The sequence below is a fragment of the Sesamum indicum genome, linkage group LG3 (genome assembly GCF_026168435.1).
Source record: "Sesamum indicum cultivar Baizhima isolate 11 linkage group LG3, ASM2616843v1, whole genome shotgun sequence".
NCBI lineage: Eukaryota > Viridiplantae > Streptophyta > Magnoliopsida > Lamiales > Pedaliaceae > Sesamum > Sesamum indicum.
In genome coordinates, this window is record NC_142659.1 from 14637834 (window position 1) to 14654424 (window position 16591).

The following is a 16591-nucleotide window of genomic DNA, read 5'->3' on the forward strand; positions in this document are numbered from 1 at the left end:
CTGTTTAAAACCATGCTTTGCTCTGCTTTTCAGGCCATGTCCTTTTCTACTTGACCTTGTATTTCTCGGTTTTCTTCCTCCAACTGCCTATCACTTTGTTTCTTCTCCTCCATTTTTTATTTTAATATATGTACAACAATTTGGATGGAGAGATTGGAGTTGATTTTGGGTGGAGGTTTTTTTTTTTTTAATTATTATTATTATTCGGCAAATCAACTATAAATATATTATGATTTTTAATTATTAATAATTAATACACGTTAAGTATCAATATCATGTTGTGATAAATAAGAATATGCTGTAGTTGTGTATTAAGAAGTTGATATGAGAGTTGGATTATTTATTTTTAAAGACAATTATCACCCCCGACCCCCGGGCTTTGGTGTTAATGGTGGCGTGTCAGTTTGTCCTCAAGAATCAACTATGGACAATTTTAAAGTAACAACACTGTAAACTTTAGGAAGAACCAACCAAAATGATATTTTGCACTTTCTTGAATAGGAACACTAAAATGCTTGCAATGCTTTAAATTTGATTTTTAATTGAATACAAAGTGAATAGGGGTATGTTTATAAAAAATTGAAAATGTATCATTGAATAGATATGTCCAATCGAAAAAGATGTTTGTGAAAGATTATGAATTTTTATTTAATTTGACGCATCATTTCATCCAAATGACATATCATTTTACTAATGATTAACACTTATTCGGTTGATTAGACGCGGTTGGATGAAAACTGTGCGCATCAACGTGTCAAGAACTTGTCATGTATTGTATATCATAATCAATCACTTATTACGGCTTAACACTTAAAAGAATTTCAAACGCATTAGGAAAGTTATTTGTGGCTTTGGAGCTTGGCGTTGAGGATGTAGGAAATTGGGATGCCCCCATGCATCCAGTGCAACTTTCTTTTAGGCATCATTTTCTGTCTCAAAAACGATGGGGGCTTCTTTACTTATTAACATAATTAGATAAAGCAACATCTTTTGATGTCATCGCACCCGACTTATGCTACTTAGATAAATATCCCCACATTAATGATTTGACATATAATGAAAATTTACATACATTGTCCGTTTGTCTTTTCTCTCACTCGGAGGATTCCTTTCCAATGAGTTGTGTTAGTGGGCTTTTGACTATTTGAAGGCCCACAAACTCCTCTCATATTTGAACACTTTCGGCCCAGCTAAGTTGACATTATGAATCTCCTCCATACTGTTGAAAGTGCCAACTCTTTCTTATCCCCAATACTCCCTCCACAACAAGTCTAGGCCAAAGAATCTTCAATGTCTCCTTTCTTTACCATAAAGCAAAATCCCATGTTATTATTGCATTTGAGAATGTATGTGTAATAAGTTCTTGTTTGTGTTCAATGTATTTTTGGGGTCATTCATATTGCACATCTCTCTCCATCACTTCATTCCTCTTCAAATTCATACAACTTTTTGACAAAACTAAGTGTGAGAGGCATGAGGGTTTTGCAAACCTTAAACAACTACTTTTTTTGGTAAGTAAATTTGTTTGTATGTAGTGAAATGGATGTGTTGCATCAATAAATTCTTTTAACATTAGTCATTGCACGTGAAATCTTTCTTTTTATAAATGGGTGACAACGAAATTTGAATACAATACCTCTTGTTTGGTTCGACGTACTCTGTGGAATGGTCACATCATCTAAAAATCTTAAACTGAATCGATTGGTATTAATTTCTTAACATAATGAGTCTTGAAGTATAACTGACTTTATTGTACTCGATGCTACACGCTGGTTATATGCGTCGTGAATAGAATTCTGGAACCAACAGGATTGTAGGTTCAACTTTCGTGAATACGGATGAAGTATTTGATTTAGAATTATTAATTTTTGGGAGGAGAAAAAAAAGATCAAATAGGGCATTCTTCAGTTTGAAGAAGCTAGTTATGTAATAAACAAAATTGGCAAAAGAAACAAATAAATAATTATTCTAACAAGGTATTTTTCAATCGGGAAAGACTTTTTGATAACAAAATGCAAGTACCTCTGTAATATGAGATATGTACAAGTACATTTCTGTATAAAAAAAAATATCAAATTATCTCTTTATATCTTTTAAAAAAAAAAAAAGAGCAAATTTTCCCCCTAGTCCTAGTGGTGTACTAGTACGGCACCTTGAATGCAATTTTAACTGAGTTTTAAGAATAAAATATTATTTTATATTTATATGTACACTATATTACATATAATAATAGTATCATGTTTAATAAATCTATATATGTCTTCAAATAATTTCATCTTACTCTTAGTAAATGCCAGAATTAATACTGAAAGATTAATAGCTTATTATATTGGAAATTTTGCAAATTGAGTTTATTGGATTGAGAATCCATTAGTTGAATTTTCAAATAAAAACTTGTAATCAAGTTATTTGCTTTGTTGCGTTCAATATTTGATTGAGTTGGTATTATCTCCTCCTATTAAGAAGTGGTTCGAGTTCAAACTCAGATTCCCCACCTCCATCGTAATAAAAGGAAAAGGTAAAATCACATATATTTTCACTGAAATTTGACATAATTATGAATACCACGTGATGTTTGATAAAATTATGTAATTTTTGGATGGAGGCACGGAATCATCAACTTTATCCTTCTTGTATTATATAATAAAAAGTATATAAAGAAAGCGAATGACGTGGATGGAAAAATCTGAAAAATTACAACGAATTTATCGATTCTCCATAAAAATATTTCAGAAAATTTTTAAAAACATGTATAATTATAATTCATACTTTCATAGTCAATAAAGGCATTTTGTTAGTTCACCATAAAAAATAGGATTAAAGGCAATTTTAGTCCCCTAACTTCACCAAAATTGAGCTTTTTTAAGTTGTAAAGGACTAACATGAAACCCTAGTAAGTTACGGGACTAAAATGAGAATTGTCTGAAGTTAGGACACTAAACTTGCTTTTAATCCTAAAAAATAAATAAATTAATTATTAGACAATTGCTAAAATCAAGAATGTATTAATAATTTTTTCAAACAATGAGAATATATTTTATAATTATATAAACTCTTTATTATAATTTACCAAAAAGACATAAGCTATGTAAAAGCAGGACTCAAGGAAAGCTGAACATCAGCATATGTGTGGAGCCATGTTTGGCAAGAGAGAAGTAAATTCTCCAGAGGTGTTTGAACTAAATTCCCCACCACGATAGCCAAATGAAAATCAGTTTCCAGTGCAACTCTCTGGCCCATACTTAAGATGATTCAACCCATCCCGACACGATACAAAGCCCACAGCCTGACGAGCAACATAAATGTTTGTGATTTGCATAAATGATGTTAAAATTTCTAATGACTATATATAAAAAATTTTCAAATATATGAAGTCAAAGGTGTAAATATAACTATCCCTGAAGATATTATGTGTACGTCTAAATCATGCATGCCAAGTGTGAAGTGTATAGATATAGTACATAACTATAATATATCTCTTGGCTATTAATAGTATAGATTAAAACAAAGTGTAAATTACATGCACGTTTCTTGAGATTAAATTTAATTATATAAATAACTCTGTCATTCAAAAAATTATAAATACGCCACATGAAATTGTATAATTATTGTATGCTTCTGATCTAAGAACAAAATTTTATAAGCACAATTCTGTGATAAATTATATTAATACTCCCTGAAAGAGTGCGTTTATAATTTTACAAAAGATAAAAAATATTCGAATAATTAAACTAATATTAAAATACGATAATGTAATTTATACTAATATAAAAAAGAAAAGTTATTTGCACTCACAAAATCATCAATTTTTAAATGAAATTTATACCCTTACGATGAATATGACACGGTGATTATTATTTTTTAAAATGTGATTTATTAGTTTATATATTTTATTTTTTATAATATATTTAATATAAAAAATTATTTATTACATATATACAGTGATAATATATCATAATGGTTAGTGTACTCAAAAAGTGTAAACGAAAGACTAAACACACTATTCACTTCATTAACTAATTTTCGCCAAACGGGTCGTAGCCCTGAGCAGCCGGTTTAGTGATTTCATCGCTTCTGAACCGTTCATTTGCTCGGCCATTTTCGCCACACGCTTCACTCTCTCTCACCTTCTCTCGTTCTCAGACACGCGAACACTCATTTTTCAGTAATTTCTCTTCTTCTGCTCACACTCTTCTGTACTGCGTGATTTGAAAGGCGAATAATATGAGTAAGCTCTCTTTCTCTTTCATTTGATCTCCATGTTTGAAGTATTTTGTATGTTGAGTTGCATTCTTATTTCGATGATTTAGCGACGTGTTTTTATATTTATCGCATGGTTCAACGGTAAAATGTTGATGTTCTGTACGCTGACAATTGTTATTCAGCTGCTAATCCTTGCTTCTCATTTAGGTACTGAATTGTTCTGTCATTTGCTTTTCCTATTTAGAATCAGGATTTGGAAAGGTCAACAGATTTGTCGCGCAATTCGCTCGCAGAAGTGTTGGAAATGACTCTTCCATAGCAGCCTCCGATTACAAGGTACTGTAATTCAATTTTGTTGAATTAGTTCCATTACTTGGCTAACAGATTGCAAGTATAGGTGCTGTAGTATTTATTTCTTCCAACTTATTTGTAATTTAAACTATTCCTCTTAATTTAACTTCAGAATTATTAGTGTTGTTGTTGGTATTAGTAGTAGTGTTACTATTATACGTATGCAGTCCAGAGCTGCTTTGTTCTGTGTGGTAATGTATTCAAAACGTAACTCCAGTTACGAAGTAATTGGCACGAGTTTCCAGGATGATGCATTAGTTTTATTATCCAGTGTTGGATTTAACTTCTAGGATGGATTACTTTCGGAGGATGTTGGTACTTCCATTTTGATTAAGGTTTCAGATGAATTTGGTTTGTACTGGGATATTCTATTTTTTCAGTTTATCTAGTATACCCGAATCTACAAAATTTTGAAATGGTAATAGAAGGATATTTTTGAGAATTCCAGTATGCAATTAGTAATCTCTATCATAGATATTGGATGTTGAGTGTATAAAATCTTTGCCAATTCTCAAGATCGAAATTCAGTAGAAGCGACTAGTTAGGCGAACAAATATATGATTCTTCTTCCTCATTGACTACTGTGGCAATTGACCAAGTTCATTTATGCCAGTTTGTCAGCTTGTTTCAACTGGATAGATCAACTTCCTCGCCCTTTCCATCCCATACCTTTCCCTGAATTTCTAAATCATTGAGTACCTTTTGGGAGTATGGAGCAACGTATGATGGAATTTAACTCCATGTTCTTCTTTGTAACACTATGCACAATTTAGCAATTCATGGTTCAAACTATTTATTTGAGGTTCAAATAGAGAATTCTTGCTGCTGCTTTGCTTAATGAACAGTTGTTGCTCCATTTGAATCTGGAAATCTCTTTCGCAACATATGTACCATTCTGAAGCGCAAGGCTGTATACATTTCTCTATTATGCGGTTTCACTCCATTATTAATTGACATTTTTAGCATAATTTCCAGGCTGTGCCAGCACTTCTTCCAAAGCATGGTCAAGATGAATTTGGTTCTGCTTGTTCGAAGTTCTCCAAAATATTTGCACTCTTTGGTGCAGGAGCTTCAGGGCTCCTGAGTTGTGCAACAGTTGCCTATGCTTCTGATGAGGCTGAGCATGGATTGGAGTGTCCTAGCTATCCATGGCCTCACAATGGCATCCTTAGTTCATATGACCATGCTTCGTAAGTAAATGCATTATTGCACAGCTATTGATAATTTGGGAAAACTGTAGCTTGATCTGTTTGTGTTTGTGATAATATTTTTTTTTTAAAATATCTGTTGGTAGCCTGCTCATTGAATTGGAAGAAAATATTTCTGTGCTGTGAGTCATATATTTGAGTTTTGTTTTACCATACTTTCTCCAAAATAAATAGGCTGGAGATCATCAATAACTACTATATTTGAAAATTCTGTTTAATGTTAAATGGTTTTCATGAATTGGAGGATATGGTCCTCTTTTAAATACATAACTTCTGTAAACAGGATTCGTCGTGGTCACCAGGTTTATCAGCAAGTTTGTGCATCTTGCCACTCAATGTCACTTATCTCTTATCGTGATCTTGTTGGTGTGGCATACACTGAAGAAGAAACTAAAGCTATGGCAGCAGAGATTGAAGTGGTTGATGGACCAAATGATGAGGGCGAGATGTTTACTCGCCCAGGGAAGCTGAGTGATCGTTTTCCTCAGCCTTATGCTAATGAGCAAGCAGCAAGATTTGCAAATGGAGGAGCCTATCCGCCTGATTTAAGTCTTATCACCAAGGTGATCTCTCATGATCTTCAACCATTCAGAGAGAAATTTAGAGAATACATATGTATGTATATATGTATATATATATATTAAAATACATATACCTCAATTGCTATTATTCTTCCTCTCAGGCCCGCCATAATGGTCAGAACTATGTATTTGCTCTTCTAACTGGGTACCGTGATCCTCCTGCTGGCGTTGCGGTAATTTTTTGCATTTCTAGCCTCTCTTTGTTTATGGACTATTAACAATCATTAAGACTCATCATTGTTTTCTGTATGGTAAAAGACTAGCTAATCGTTAAGACTCATCTTTGATTTCTTAATGGTAAATACTAGCTAATATACAGGTATTATATGCATAATTCTTTAAGGCTATTTACCATATGCTTAAGATGCAGGATCAATCCGCCATACTTTTTGATGATTGGAGTTATGACATGGGTGTTTGAGCCTTGAAATAAAAGTATATGATGTTCGGTTTTCCTATAGGATGCTTTTCTGTTTGTCTCACTCTTATTTGTTCTCTTCCAATCCCACTGTCCTATTATTTATTTGATGTATGTTATAAGTCTATAACTAAATCTATCATTATTCCTTTCACTGTATTAAAATCAATTGTTGCTGTGCATCCTTGAATAATATCATAGATTCGAGAAGGGCTGCACTATAATCCTTACTTCCCCGGCGGAGCTATTGCCATGCCTAAAATGCTTAATGATGGTGCTGTTGAGTATGAAGATGGTACCCCTGCAACCGAAGCACAAGTGAGTTGGTCTTTGAGTTGTGTTGGCATATCTTTTCCAATTGAAGGCATATTCTGACGTTTCCTCATTGTGCAGATGGGAAAAGATGTTGTAACGTTTTTGTCATGGGCTGCTGAACCAGAAATGGAAGAACGAAAGCTGGTACGCCCCCAAAAGCCCCCCCCCCCCCCCCCCCCACAAAAAAAGAAAAAAAGAAAGATAGAAGATAAAAATGATAACATAAAAATAATGACAGATAGGTAAATCGTAATGTATGTGCATCTGTCCACTTCTTACATCTGATATTTTGAATATATCAAAAAGATCATCTGTGATCTACAAACATTAAATTAATCTTGTTTAGCTTTAGAATCACCTCATGTATTTGGGGCCTTTCTTTTGTGTTTATGCTGGCATTATTCTTGATCTGGAAACTAGTTTTATTAAAACTTCTGTCGTACAAGTCCTACGAGTCTCTACCTCCATAGCTACCGGCCTGCTTGTATAACCTTCTTCCCTTTGCAATACTGACAGATGGGTTTCAAATGGATTTTTGTACTGTCACTCGCACTTCTCCAGGCCGGGTATTACAGACGCTTGAAATGGTCAGTTTTCAAGTCCAGAAAGTTGGTTCTTGACGTAGTCAACTGAAACTTGAAGTTTTCTTACACCATGGAGTTGATACGAGAAGTATTGTTTTACTTAATTGGCTTGTACTTAATAAAAAATTTAACCACCTTATAACTAATGTATGATGCAAATTTCTGTAAGGAGTCCAACTAGTATTTCTTCCAAGGAAAGATTAGTCGTGTCATCATGAGAGTTATGTATTATGCACTTGTGTCCTGATAAAGTTGCAACTTCGTAATTTTATGTTCCAAATGTTCTGAATTTAGCTTGCTTTGTTCCTCCCGTTGAAGGTTTATGCATTTGCCAGATTTCACTGCCTCAAGAAGGTTGTGGTGGGATATGAATGTCATGTCTATGTATTTACTTTTAGCCAGGGGCAAACGATTTGCAAATCTGATGTTACTGCTTAAACCTGGATTTGAAAATAAATTACTGCCATTTGCGGAAGATAATGAACGATACATGTATCAACTATACTTAGTATCAGAAGAAATGAGTTTCAAATTCAGGGTAATTTACCAACATCAACTTTAAGTCCCACTCAGTGACCTCTGATATAACTTTCCAGACCACACAATTTGAAACTCATTTTACTAGACTAACAGAGAGCAGGTGGTTTTCAGCCCAGCAACTCTGTCTATTCTGTAAAGTCCTCATCGTCATCGGGAAGAGGCTGGTTCATTGCGGTCTTGAGTTCCTCTTCATGCCTGCAACGAGAGTTCAACACTGTACTTAGACTAACAATCATGATGTATCTATAATTAAAAGATGCCCAAATGAAAGAAATTTCAGAGAAGCTCAAAAATAAAGTACTATGTTTTATCTTACTTTAACTGTTCAACCAAATCAAATTGGACTTCCGGGGGAGCAAGTGCAGGCGACTCAACAAAGTATAAGTCAGGAGCCCTGCAGCAAGAGGATGTTTCTCATGAAAAAATCCATAAAAATAAGTAGTTGCCGGACGAGGGTATATCAACACTAAAAACTGTTACCAAAATTACCCTGCAAGTTTTCTAGCAAGATACAGGAAAGGCTTCTCGAAATTATAGTTGCTCTTTGCTGAGATCTCATAGTACTGGAGATTCTTCTTTCTATGGAAAGTGATCTGCTTTGCTTTGACCTGCCTGTTCTTTACATCAATCTTGTTCCCACATAATACAATTGGTATATTCTCACACACCCTAACAGTGACAGAAGAAGATTACTTAGTCAGGATTCTCTTGGCAGCTAATATTTAAGCAATACCGAGAATTTCTGAGAAGTACCTGCAAAGATCCCGATGCCATGTTGGGACATTCTTGTAGGTCAGACGTGCTGTTACATCAAACATTATAATCGCACAATTCCCGTGAATACTGCATGGATCAGATAAGAATTAAGTTGCATTAGTTTCATATTGATGCGGAGACAGAACCAGCATAAAAGTAAAGAGCCGAGAGTAATTGTTTTCTGGTAAAATGTCCTATCAGCATTCTGCTCATCAAGCTCCTACTCTTCTGATGTAATTTAACATATCAGGTTTCAAGAGTATAAATTCGTGAACAAGGAAACAGAGTCATATAACATCCTCATCCTAGAAGTGTTCAGAAGATTAACAATAGCATCAGGCAAATCTGCAATCTCGACCTTTTCGTTGGAAGGCCTATTCAACTAAATGCTCAAAACGCACTATAAGCTTGTCATAGCTAGAAAAACATATTCTTTTGCCCTTCATAACGCCAAGCAGGTGCAGCAGGGAAAAAAGAAAGATATTAATACCTAAGAAATTTGTCGACTGACTAAGCACAACTGGGGAGCTCTTCTTGATTGATCATTTAGTTGGTGTAACTTTTGCTTATGTTGCTTTTATGAAGATTTTCATCAGATATGGGGTTCGGGAAAAATAGCCAGCAGGTAGTGCAAGTATCTCACACCCTCAAAATATAGAGGCAGAAAATAGCTATGACAACATAATAATTATGAGAAAACCCACTAGCAACAATCAACAACAAAATAATCATGAGAAAACTTACTAGTAACCATCTCTGAGTCCTCCAAACTTTTCCTGCCCAGCAGTATCCCAACAGTAAAATCTTATCTTCCCAAAGTTTGTGAAGAAGTCAAGTGGATGCACTTCAACACCAATGGTGGCTGTAAATCCAAACAGAAGCACCAAATTCTCTTTTCAATCACTTGATTATCATTATACTCTTAAAACACACCAATAGACACACAGGTCACAATGGCCATAGCATGTGTAGATGCACAATCAAGCCAACATAAGTTTGTAGATGTATCTTCAGACCATTCACTTGCACGCAGCTGTTGTAGGTCAAAGTAAATTACCATGCAACCCCAGTACAACCTCAGGTATACGTGTCTGAGGTTAAATGCGTGATATGCACACGCAGTCACAGATACGTGCATCAACAAATTTATACTTCAATATGTGTAACAAAAGTTCATCACAATCAGAAGTCAGATCACTGAGAAACAAACACTTACGCTCGTATTTCTTCTCAAACTCTCCGGTTAGATGGCGTTTAACAAACGTGGTTTTCCCTACATCATCAATCCATATAATCATCATCAAAGTTGGCAGTTCACCTCTCAATTAATCCAAAACTCAACACAAAATCCAAATTACTTCTGCAAGGAATATATTAGAAAAAAGAATAGAAGAACAAGGAAAAAGCAAAGTGAAAGTGAGTGAAATTACCTGTACCGCCATCACCAACCAGCACGAGCTTGAAGCTTGGGTAATCTACTGTCGGTTGATCCGGAAGAGCCTGCATTCAATTCAATACGTGAGTTAAGATTTTTTTGTCACCTAGAATTGCATTGACTGAGGGAGAACAAACGAGTTACCATAGAATTTTAGAGAGAGAAAGATACAGACGGAGAATTTGAATGGAGTGAGATGTTTGGGGCGGGAAGTATATATATAGCGTGAGCACTCGGCAAGCCAAGGTTTTCGCTTAGATGGAACGCGAGCGGTACAGCCGTTGGATTAGGGTTGGCTTAAATTTGCCGCCTGATTTCTGACCGTTGGATATCGTTCTATTTTCTGGTCCTTCCATTATAGAGTCTGAGAATTTCAACGGTCAGATGTTTTTTTTTAATATACATTAATATTTCTGAATAGATTAAAATATTATACAACATTTAATACATAATACATTAATATTTATAAATGGACCAACAACTTCAAATCAAGCAAAGAAACAATACCACTATTAAAAGTGAATTAAATACCTATATTCATAGGACTCAAACTTATTTTAATTGTGAAATCTCAACGAATTGATGTTTTAAGATTGATTTTTAAAAAATATTTATCTTTAACAAAATTAATCTTTACGAACATTTTACTTATTTAGAATAATTAGTTTTTATGAATTTTCCTTTTTGGCCATAACATTCATTTTGTAGCTTTTGCAATTTGATATTACATTTAAACAAGCAAAAAAACAATTATAATTTAAATAGTCAAATACTTTGCAAAAACGAGTAGTTCTATTTTAATATCGAGCCAAAAATCATATTTAAAAATTATTCTATTTTAAAATACATAAGTTATAATAGGATTTTAAGATAAAATATTTTTTTAGTCTCATAGAATTCATAATCATGTATTTTTAATCTACAAAAAAATAGAATTCATTCTTTTGAACTTGTAAGGATATAGTGACACGTAAAGAATATTATAATATAACTTGAGAGCCTCTTCCTTATGTCATAGGAAAAGGGGCCCTAATAAAAGAAAAAGGAAAAGATAACTTAATTTAGTAACTTTGTTGATGATGACAACTTGTGATTTATCATGTCTTGTTTTTGCTCATACACATTTTGGATATCAAATACTAACTAACCTCACGTCATAAATAATGGGACCACATAAAGAATCCGAACTATCGCTCTTTATATGATAAAATGTGCTTAGAAATCTAACCCTAGTACGTGAAGACATTGCCTTGAACCTGAGCTTAGCACGTTTGAACCCTCCATTGTCCTTCGACTCATAAGGAATTTGGAGAATGTCTCTGCCAGCACTGGCCTCAACTGTCATCGACCTCTCACAGAAATTCTTTGCGTCACCTACTAAAAATGTAAGGTCATAAGTTTTTCCAGGCACAGTCCTCATTATTTGTGCCAGTGGACTTTTGTTCCAGCCACCAATTCAACTGCTTGTTTACCCTCGGGCACCGCAAAGTGGTTAGAGTCTAAATATTTCACAGCTTTTACGGATTCAATCATCCATCCAGGCAACGGAGAGTGGTCATCCTCGATGTGGAATCAGGATAGCATTAGATGTGTTAGGAAAAATATACAGTCCCCCTTCAAAGTTTTCATGTTTCAAAATGTTACCTACATCATATCCAGAAAAAATATGTGTAAAAAATAATATCTTTAAGTATAGAATTATGTTGGGCAAAGAGGAGATAAAAATTCAAAATTCACCTCTTTGTCTCTTGGGATTAGGCAAAGCCTTGAGTGCAATTGAATCAATAAGTGGCCCACAAGCCAGATCTTTTTCCTTTCTGGGGTTATAGATCATGATCTCAATGTCATTGCATTGGGCTGAGAAGCCCCAAGAGTAAGAATCCCAACCATCACTGCTATAAACAGTTTGTACGGGCAAAACGCCCCAATCCTTGTACTCCTTGTTGGGCAAAACCGACACATTCAACTTCTCTTCATGTGCACAAATTCTAGCAGCACTAAATGAAAGGGAGTAGTACATGTTTGTGACCTTGACTTTGGTCTTGATGGGTGCTTCATCTCCAAGGCGAACGGCCGAGGTGCCCTCCGCACCACCAGCAGCATGTCACCTTGTTTGTGCCTGATGTTATGTGCTCGACGAAGCTCGAGATCTCCCAAGAGGGTATGGCATAGGGGTCTATCACCTTGGTTCCTTTCATTTATGAGGGCTTAGATCCATACATGAAGTTGCTATTTGGTAATAATTTTGAAAAAGTTAAATCAATCAAAATTTATCGATATAAACATATCGTCTTTATATACATAAATAACATTGAAATATATATACCCATATTTATATAACAGTGTCATACTAACAAGTAATTAATATTTATTATTGTCCCCGACGTAATATTTGAGTTAATTCACAACACCTTCCAAAACAACCATGTCACGTGCTATGTCTATTAAATAAAGAAGGGGAGCATGAAATAGAGATTCGGGCCAAAATGCAATATGGCGTACGTACTAGAAAGTGCCCGAAATTCTTACTAGGCATTTTAACATTGGAACCACCGTCAAGTCATTAATGATCCCATTGGCACTCTAGAAATTCAATACTTTCATGCTATCCTTTTGTATTATTTAAATAGGGTTCGTTGGTTAGTAGAAGTACAACCATAATAATTATGTCATAAATTCAAGATTTTCATGTTATTCTTTAAAATTTCTTATAATTATAATTATCTTTTCGTTATTTAAAAATTTAATATCCCTCAAGTATTACTAATTATCTAATAAATACTCCCTCGTGACAGTGTAGAAGGATATTTATTAGACAATCTTAATCAAAAAGAGATGTTTATAATTTTTTAAATAATAATAAAATATTTATAATTATGATAAATTTGAAAAAATTTATTATAATACATCCCAAATAAAATAAAAATTAAAATACAATATCTGAAATTCCTGTCAACTAATTATGCTTTACACACATAGCCCAACACAACATAAGATATACCAAGAGTGGGTATATATGCATGCAAAAGAAAAAGTGGAATCATTCTTTTGAACTTGTAAGGATATATATAGTTACACGTAAAGAACATTGTAAAATAACTTGAAACCCACTTCCTTATGTCATAAGGAAAGAGGACCTAAGAAAAGAAAAAGATAACTCAATTTAGTAACTTTGTTGATGATGACGAGTTGTGATTTATCATGTTTATTTTCGCTTATACATGTCCTGGATATCGAATACTGACCAACCTCACGTCATCAATAATGGGACCACATAAAGAACCAGAATTATCGCTCTTTATATGATAAAATGTGCTCAGGAATCTGACCCTAGTACGTGAAGACACTGCCTTGAACCTAAGCTTAGCACGTTTGAACCCTCCATTGCCCTTCGACTCGTAAGGAACTTGGAGAATGTCTCTACCCGCATTGGCCTCAACTGTCATCGACCCCTCACAGGAATTCTTTGCATCACCTATTGAAAATATAAGGTTATAAGTTTTTCCAGGCACAGTCCTCACTGTTTGTGCTAGTGCACTTTCCCTTCCAGCCACCAATTCAACTGCTCGTTTACCCTCGGGCACCGCAAAGTGGTTAGAGTCTACATATTTCACAGCTTTTAGGGATTCAATCATCCATCCAGGCAACGGAGAGTGGTCATCCTCGATGTTAGGTGGAATAAGGATACCGTAAGATGTGTTAGGGAAGATATACGGACCTTCTTCAAAGTTTCCATTTTTCAAAATGTTACCTACATCATATAAAAAAGAATATATGTAAAAAATAATATCTTTAGGTATAGAACTACATTGGGTGAACATGAGATAAAAATTCAAAATTCACCTCTTTGTCTCTTGGGATTGGGCAAAGCCTTGAGTGCAATTGAATCAATAAGTGGCCCACAAGCCGGATCTTTTTCTTTTCCGGGGTTATGGATCATGATCTCAATGTCGTTGGATTGGGCCAAGAAGCCCCAAGAGTAAGAATCCCAACCATCACTGCTATAAACAGTTTGTATCGGCAAAATGCCCCAGTCCTTGGACTCCTTATTGGGCAAAACCGACACATTCAACTTCTCTTCTTGTGCACAAGTTCTAGCAGCACTAAATGAAAGGGAGTAGAACATGCCATTTGTGACCTTGACTTTGGTCTTGATGGATGCTTCATCTCCGAGGCGGACGGCCGAGGCACCCTCCGGCACCACCAGCAGCATGTCGCCTTGTTTGTGGCCCGAAGTTATGTACTCAACGAAGCCCGAGATCTCCCAAGAGGGTATGGCATGGGGGTCTATCACCTTGGTTCCCTTCATTTGTGAGGGCTTGGGCCCATACTCGAAGTTGCCATTTGGTAATAATCCTAAAAAAAAGTTCAAACAGATTAAAAACTTAATGATATAAATATATTGTCATTATGTATATAAACAATGTTATAACAGTGTCATGCTAATATGTGATTGATATTTATCATTGTCCTCAACGTAATATTTGAGTTAATTCATCACACCTTCCAAAACAAAGATGTCACGTGCTATGTCTATTAAATAAAGAAGGGGATCATGAATTTTGAGATTTGGGCCAAGATGCAACATGGCTGACGTACTAGAAAGTGCCCAAAATTCAGTTACTAGGCTTTAGAATTGAAACCATCGCCAAGTCATAAATGATCCCATTGGTACTCTAAAAATTCAAGAATTTCATGCTATCCTTTTGTATTATTTAAATAGGGTTCGTTGGTTCGTAGAGGTACAACCATAATAATTATGTCATAAATTCAAATATTTAAATGTTGCAAATTAAAACACAATTACACTTAAATTAATCTAATTCCGTAACATCTAATGGGCTGTCACGACAAACATGCATGTGACAAATTTATATCATAATTCATAAATTATTGCAGTAATGTAATAATATTCATCGTCACAGTCTTTAGCATCATACATCTGATTCTTCCAAAGTAATCTAATTATATATTTAAAAGCTACACCATATACACTATGATCCGAAAATTGATCAAAATATTAAATTTTCTCATAGCCAGCTTCATATATCAACTGGAACATTAGAAAACTTTATTAGAAAAGGAGAAGAATAAATGAGAAATGTGCATGATTTGTAACTAACGTTGAAAGAAAGGGTATATTAAAGTAGACTTTTTTAAATTTGTCATAATTAATAGTACTCTAATTGTTTGAAAAAAATACAAATACCCTTTAGAATCAACAACCGTCTAACGAATACCTCCTCATGACAACTCGTTGTAGAGAGGTGTTTGTTAGATGATCGTTAATTCCAAATATGTATTTGTAATTTTTTAAACAACGAGAAATATTTGTAATTCTAAAAAATCTTAATGAAGCCCTAAAGAAATTAAGAGAAATGTTGAGAGTTTTCATACAATATAACAGATAAAATGATCAGAAAAATTATTTTTATAAAATATTAAAGTGATGAAGATGAGGTCTCACGATGACACGAAGAGTAGAAATGGTTATTGTGAAGAGGTGAAGGAGTTGAAAGGGTACGTACCATCAGTTAAGCACAATGCAATGGTGAAGGTGGAAAAAAGTACAAGTAGTAGTGTGAATATGTTCACTTTCTTCATCTTGGCTTTGTGTGTGTGTGTGTGTGTGTTTTTGGGATAGGGAGAGGAGAGTAGAGATGCTTGAATCAAAATGGAGAAGGATGGAAGGGTATTTATGCGTTTTTCTAAATGAGAAGGCCCCCCAATTTCGACGAAATTACAACAAATGCCACCTGTTTTTTTTTTAATTATTTTTAAACCTAAATGGTTGGGGCCATTTTAGTCATTTTGGTGTTTAAATTAATGCCGTTTCTCTCTTGCTTAGTATGTAATTCATTACATTATTCAATAAATTATACATTTATAATGCAAATCAGCGAACACATCTAAACAAAATAAGAAAACAACAAACCACTATAAAAACAAACATATACATTCATATTCGTGGGATTCGAACTCACAACCTTTTGATTGTAAGATTTCGACCTTACTAATCGAGCAAAACCTCATTAGTTGTTTATCTCATTCGGGTTAATAAAAATTCATATATTTTGGCATTTTCCAAACCCAATTTATATATAAATATAATAGGTAATGAAACACATAAATAATTAATTAATACATAAATCAAATAATAATTATGATAAATATCATAAAAACTCTTTTGTAATTTATAT

General features: G+C 34.3%; 3 protein-coding genes and 1 pseudogene across 3 annotated transcripts; 1 reads left to right on the forward strand and 3 right to left on the reverse strand.

The window, feature by feature from the left end:
- Nucleotides 1-4052: 4052 nt before the first annotated feature.
- Nucleotides 4053-7953, forward strand: LOC105157545 (cytochrome c1-2, heme protein, mitochondrial). Its single transcript, XM_088878784.1, has 8 exons — nt 4053-4228; nt 4448-4539; nt 5530-5744; nt 6046-6325; nt 6445-6516; nt 6963-7079; nt 7155-7220; nt 7593-7953. Exons 1-8 carry the CDS (start codon nt 4225-4227, stop codon nt 7707-7709), a joined length of 963 nt encoding a protein of 320 aa, XP_088734910.1. The 5' UTR covers nt 4053-4224; the 3' UTR covers nt 7710-7953.
- Nucleotides 7954-8105: 152 nt separating this feature from the next.
- On the reverse strand, nt 8106-10652 carry LOC105157544 (GTP-binding nuclear protein Ran2). Its single transcript, XM_088878785.1, has 8 exons — nt 10536-10652; nt 10387-10456; nt 10173-10229; nt 9701-9818; nt 8954-9043; nt 8690-8869; nt 8517-8594; nt 8106-8395 (listed from the first exon to the last, which is right to left on the reverse strand). The coding sequence occupies exons 1-8, from the start codon at nt 10536-10538 to the stop codon at nt 8326-8328; spliced, it is 666 nt and encodes a 221-aa protein (XP_088734911.1). The 5' UTR covers nt 10539-10652; the 3' UTR covers nt 8106-8325.
- Nucleotides 10653-11523: 871 nt separating this feature from the next.
- Nucleotides 11524-12628, reverse strand: LOC105157595 (BIIDXI-like protein At5g11420 pseudogene; annotated as a pseudogene).
- Nucleotides 12629-13406: 778 nt separating this feature from the next.
- LOC105157546 (BIIDXI-like protein At5g11420) lies at nt 13407-16056 on the reverse strand. Its single transcript, XM_011073955.3, has 3 exons — nt 15920-16056; nt 14235-14747; nt 13407-14142 (listed from the first exon to the last, which is right to left on the reverse strand). The coding sequence occupies exons 1-3, from the start codon at nt 15993-15995 to the stop codon at nt 13607-13609; spliced, it is 1125 nt and encodes a 374-aa protein (XP_011072257.2). The 5' UTR covers nt 15996-16056; the 3' UTR covers nt 13407-13606.
- Between the last annotated feature and the right edge of the window lie 535 nt (nt 16057-16591).

Excerpts from the sequence above, each read along its gene's own strand:
- LOC105157545 (XM_088878784.1), top strand. Across the intron at positions 4,540-5,529 it reads TAGCAGCCTCCGATTACAAG|GCTGTGCCAGCACTTCTTCC; the intron begins GTACTGTAATTC and ends CATAATTTCCAG. Across the intron at positions 7,080-7,154 it reads CCCCTGCAACCGAAGCACAA|ATGGGAAAAGATGTTGTAAC; the intron begins GTGAGTTGGTCT and ends CTCATTGTGCAG.
- LOC105157544 (XM_088878785.1), bottom strand. Across the intron at positions 8,870-8,953 it reads TGGCATCGGGATCTTTGCAG|GGTGTGTGAGAATATACCAA; the intron begins GTACTTCTCAGA and ends TGTCACTGTTAG. Across the intron at positions 8,595-8,689 it reads CTTGCTAGAAAACTTGCAGG|GGCTCCTGACTTATACTTTG; the intron begins GTAATTTTGGTA and ends CTCTTGCTGCAG.
- LOC105157546 (XM_011073955.3), bottom strand. The coding sequence starts at position 15,995 with ATGAAGAAAGTGAACATATTCACACTACTACTTGTACTTTTTTCCACC. Across the intron at positions 14,748-15,919 it reads TGCATTGTGCTTAACTGATG|GATTATTACCAAATGGCAAC; the intron begins GTACGTACCCTT and ends ACTTTTTTTTAG. Across the intron at positions 14,143-14,234 it reads CAATCCCAAGAGACAAAGAG|GTAACATTTTGAAAAATGGA; the intron begins GTGAATTTTGAA and ends TATATGATGTAG.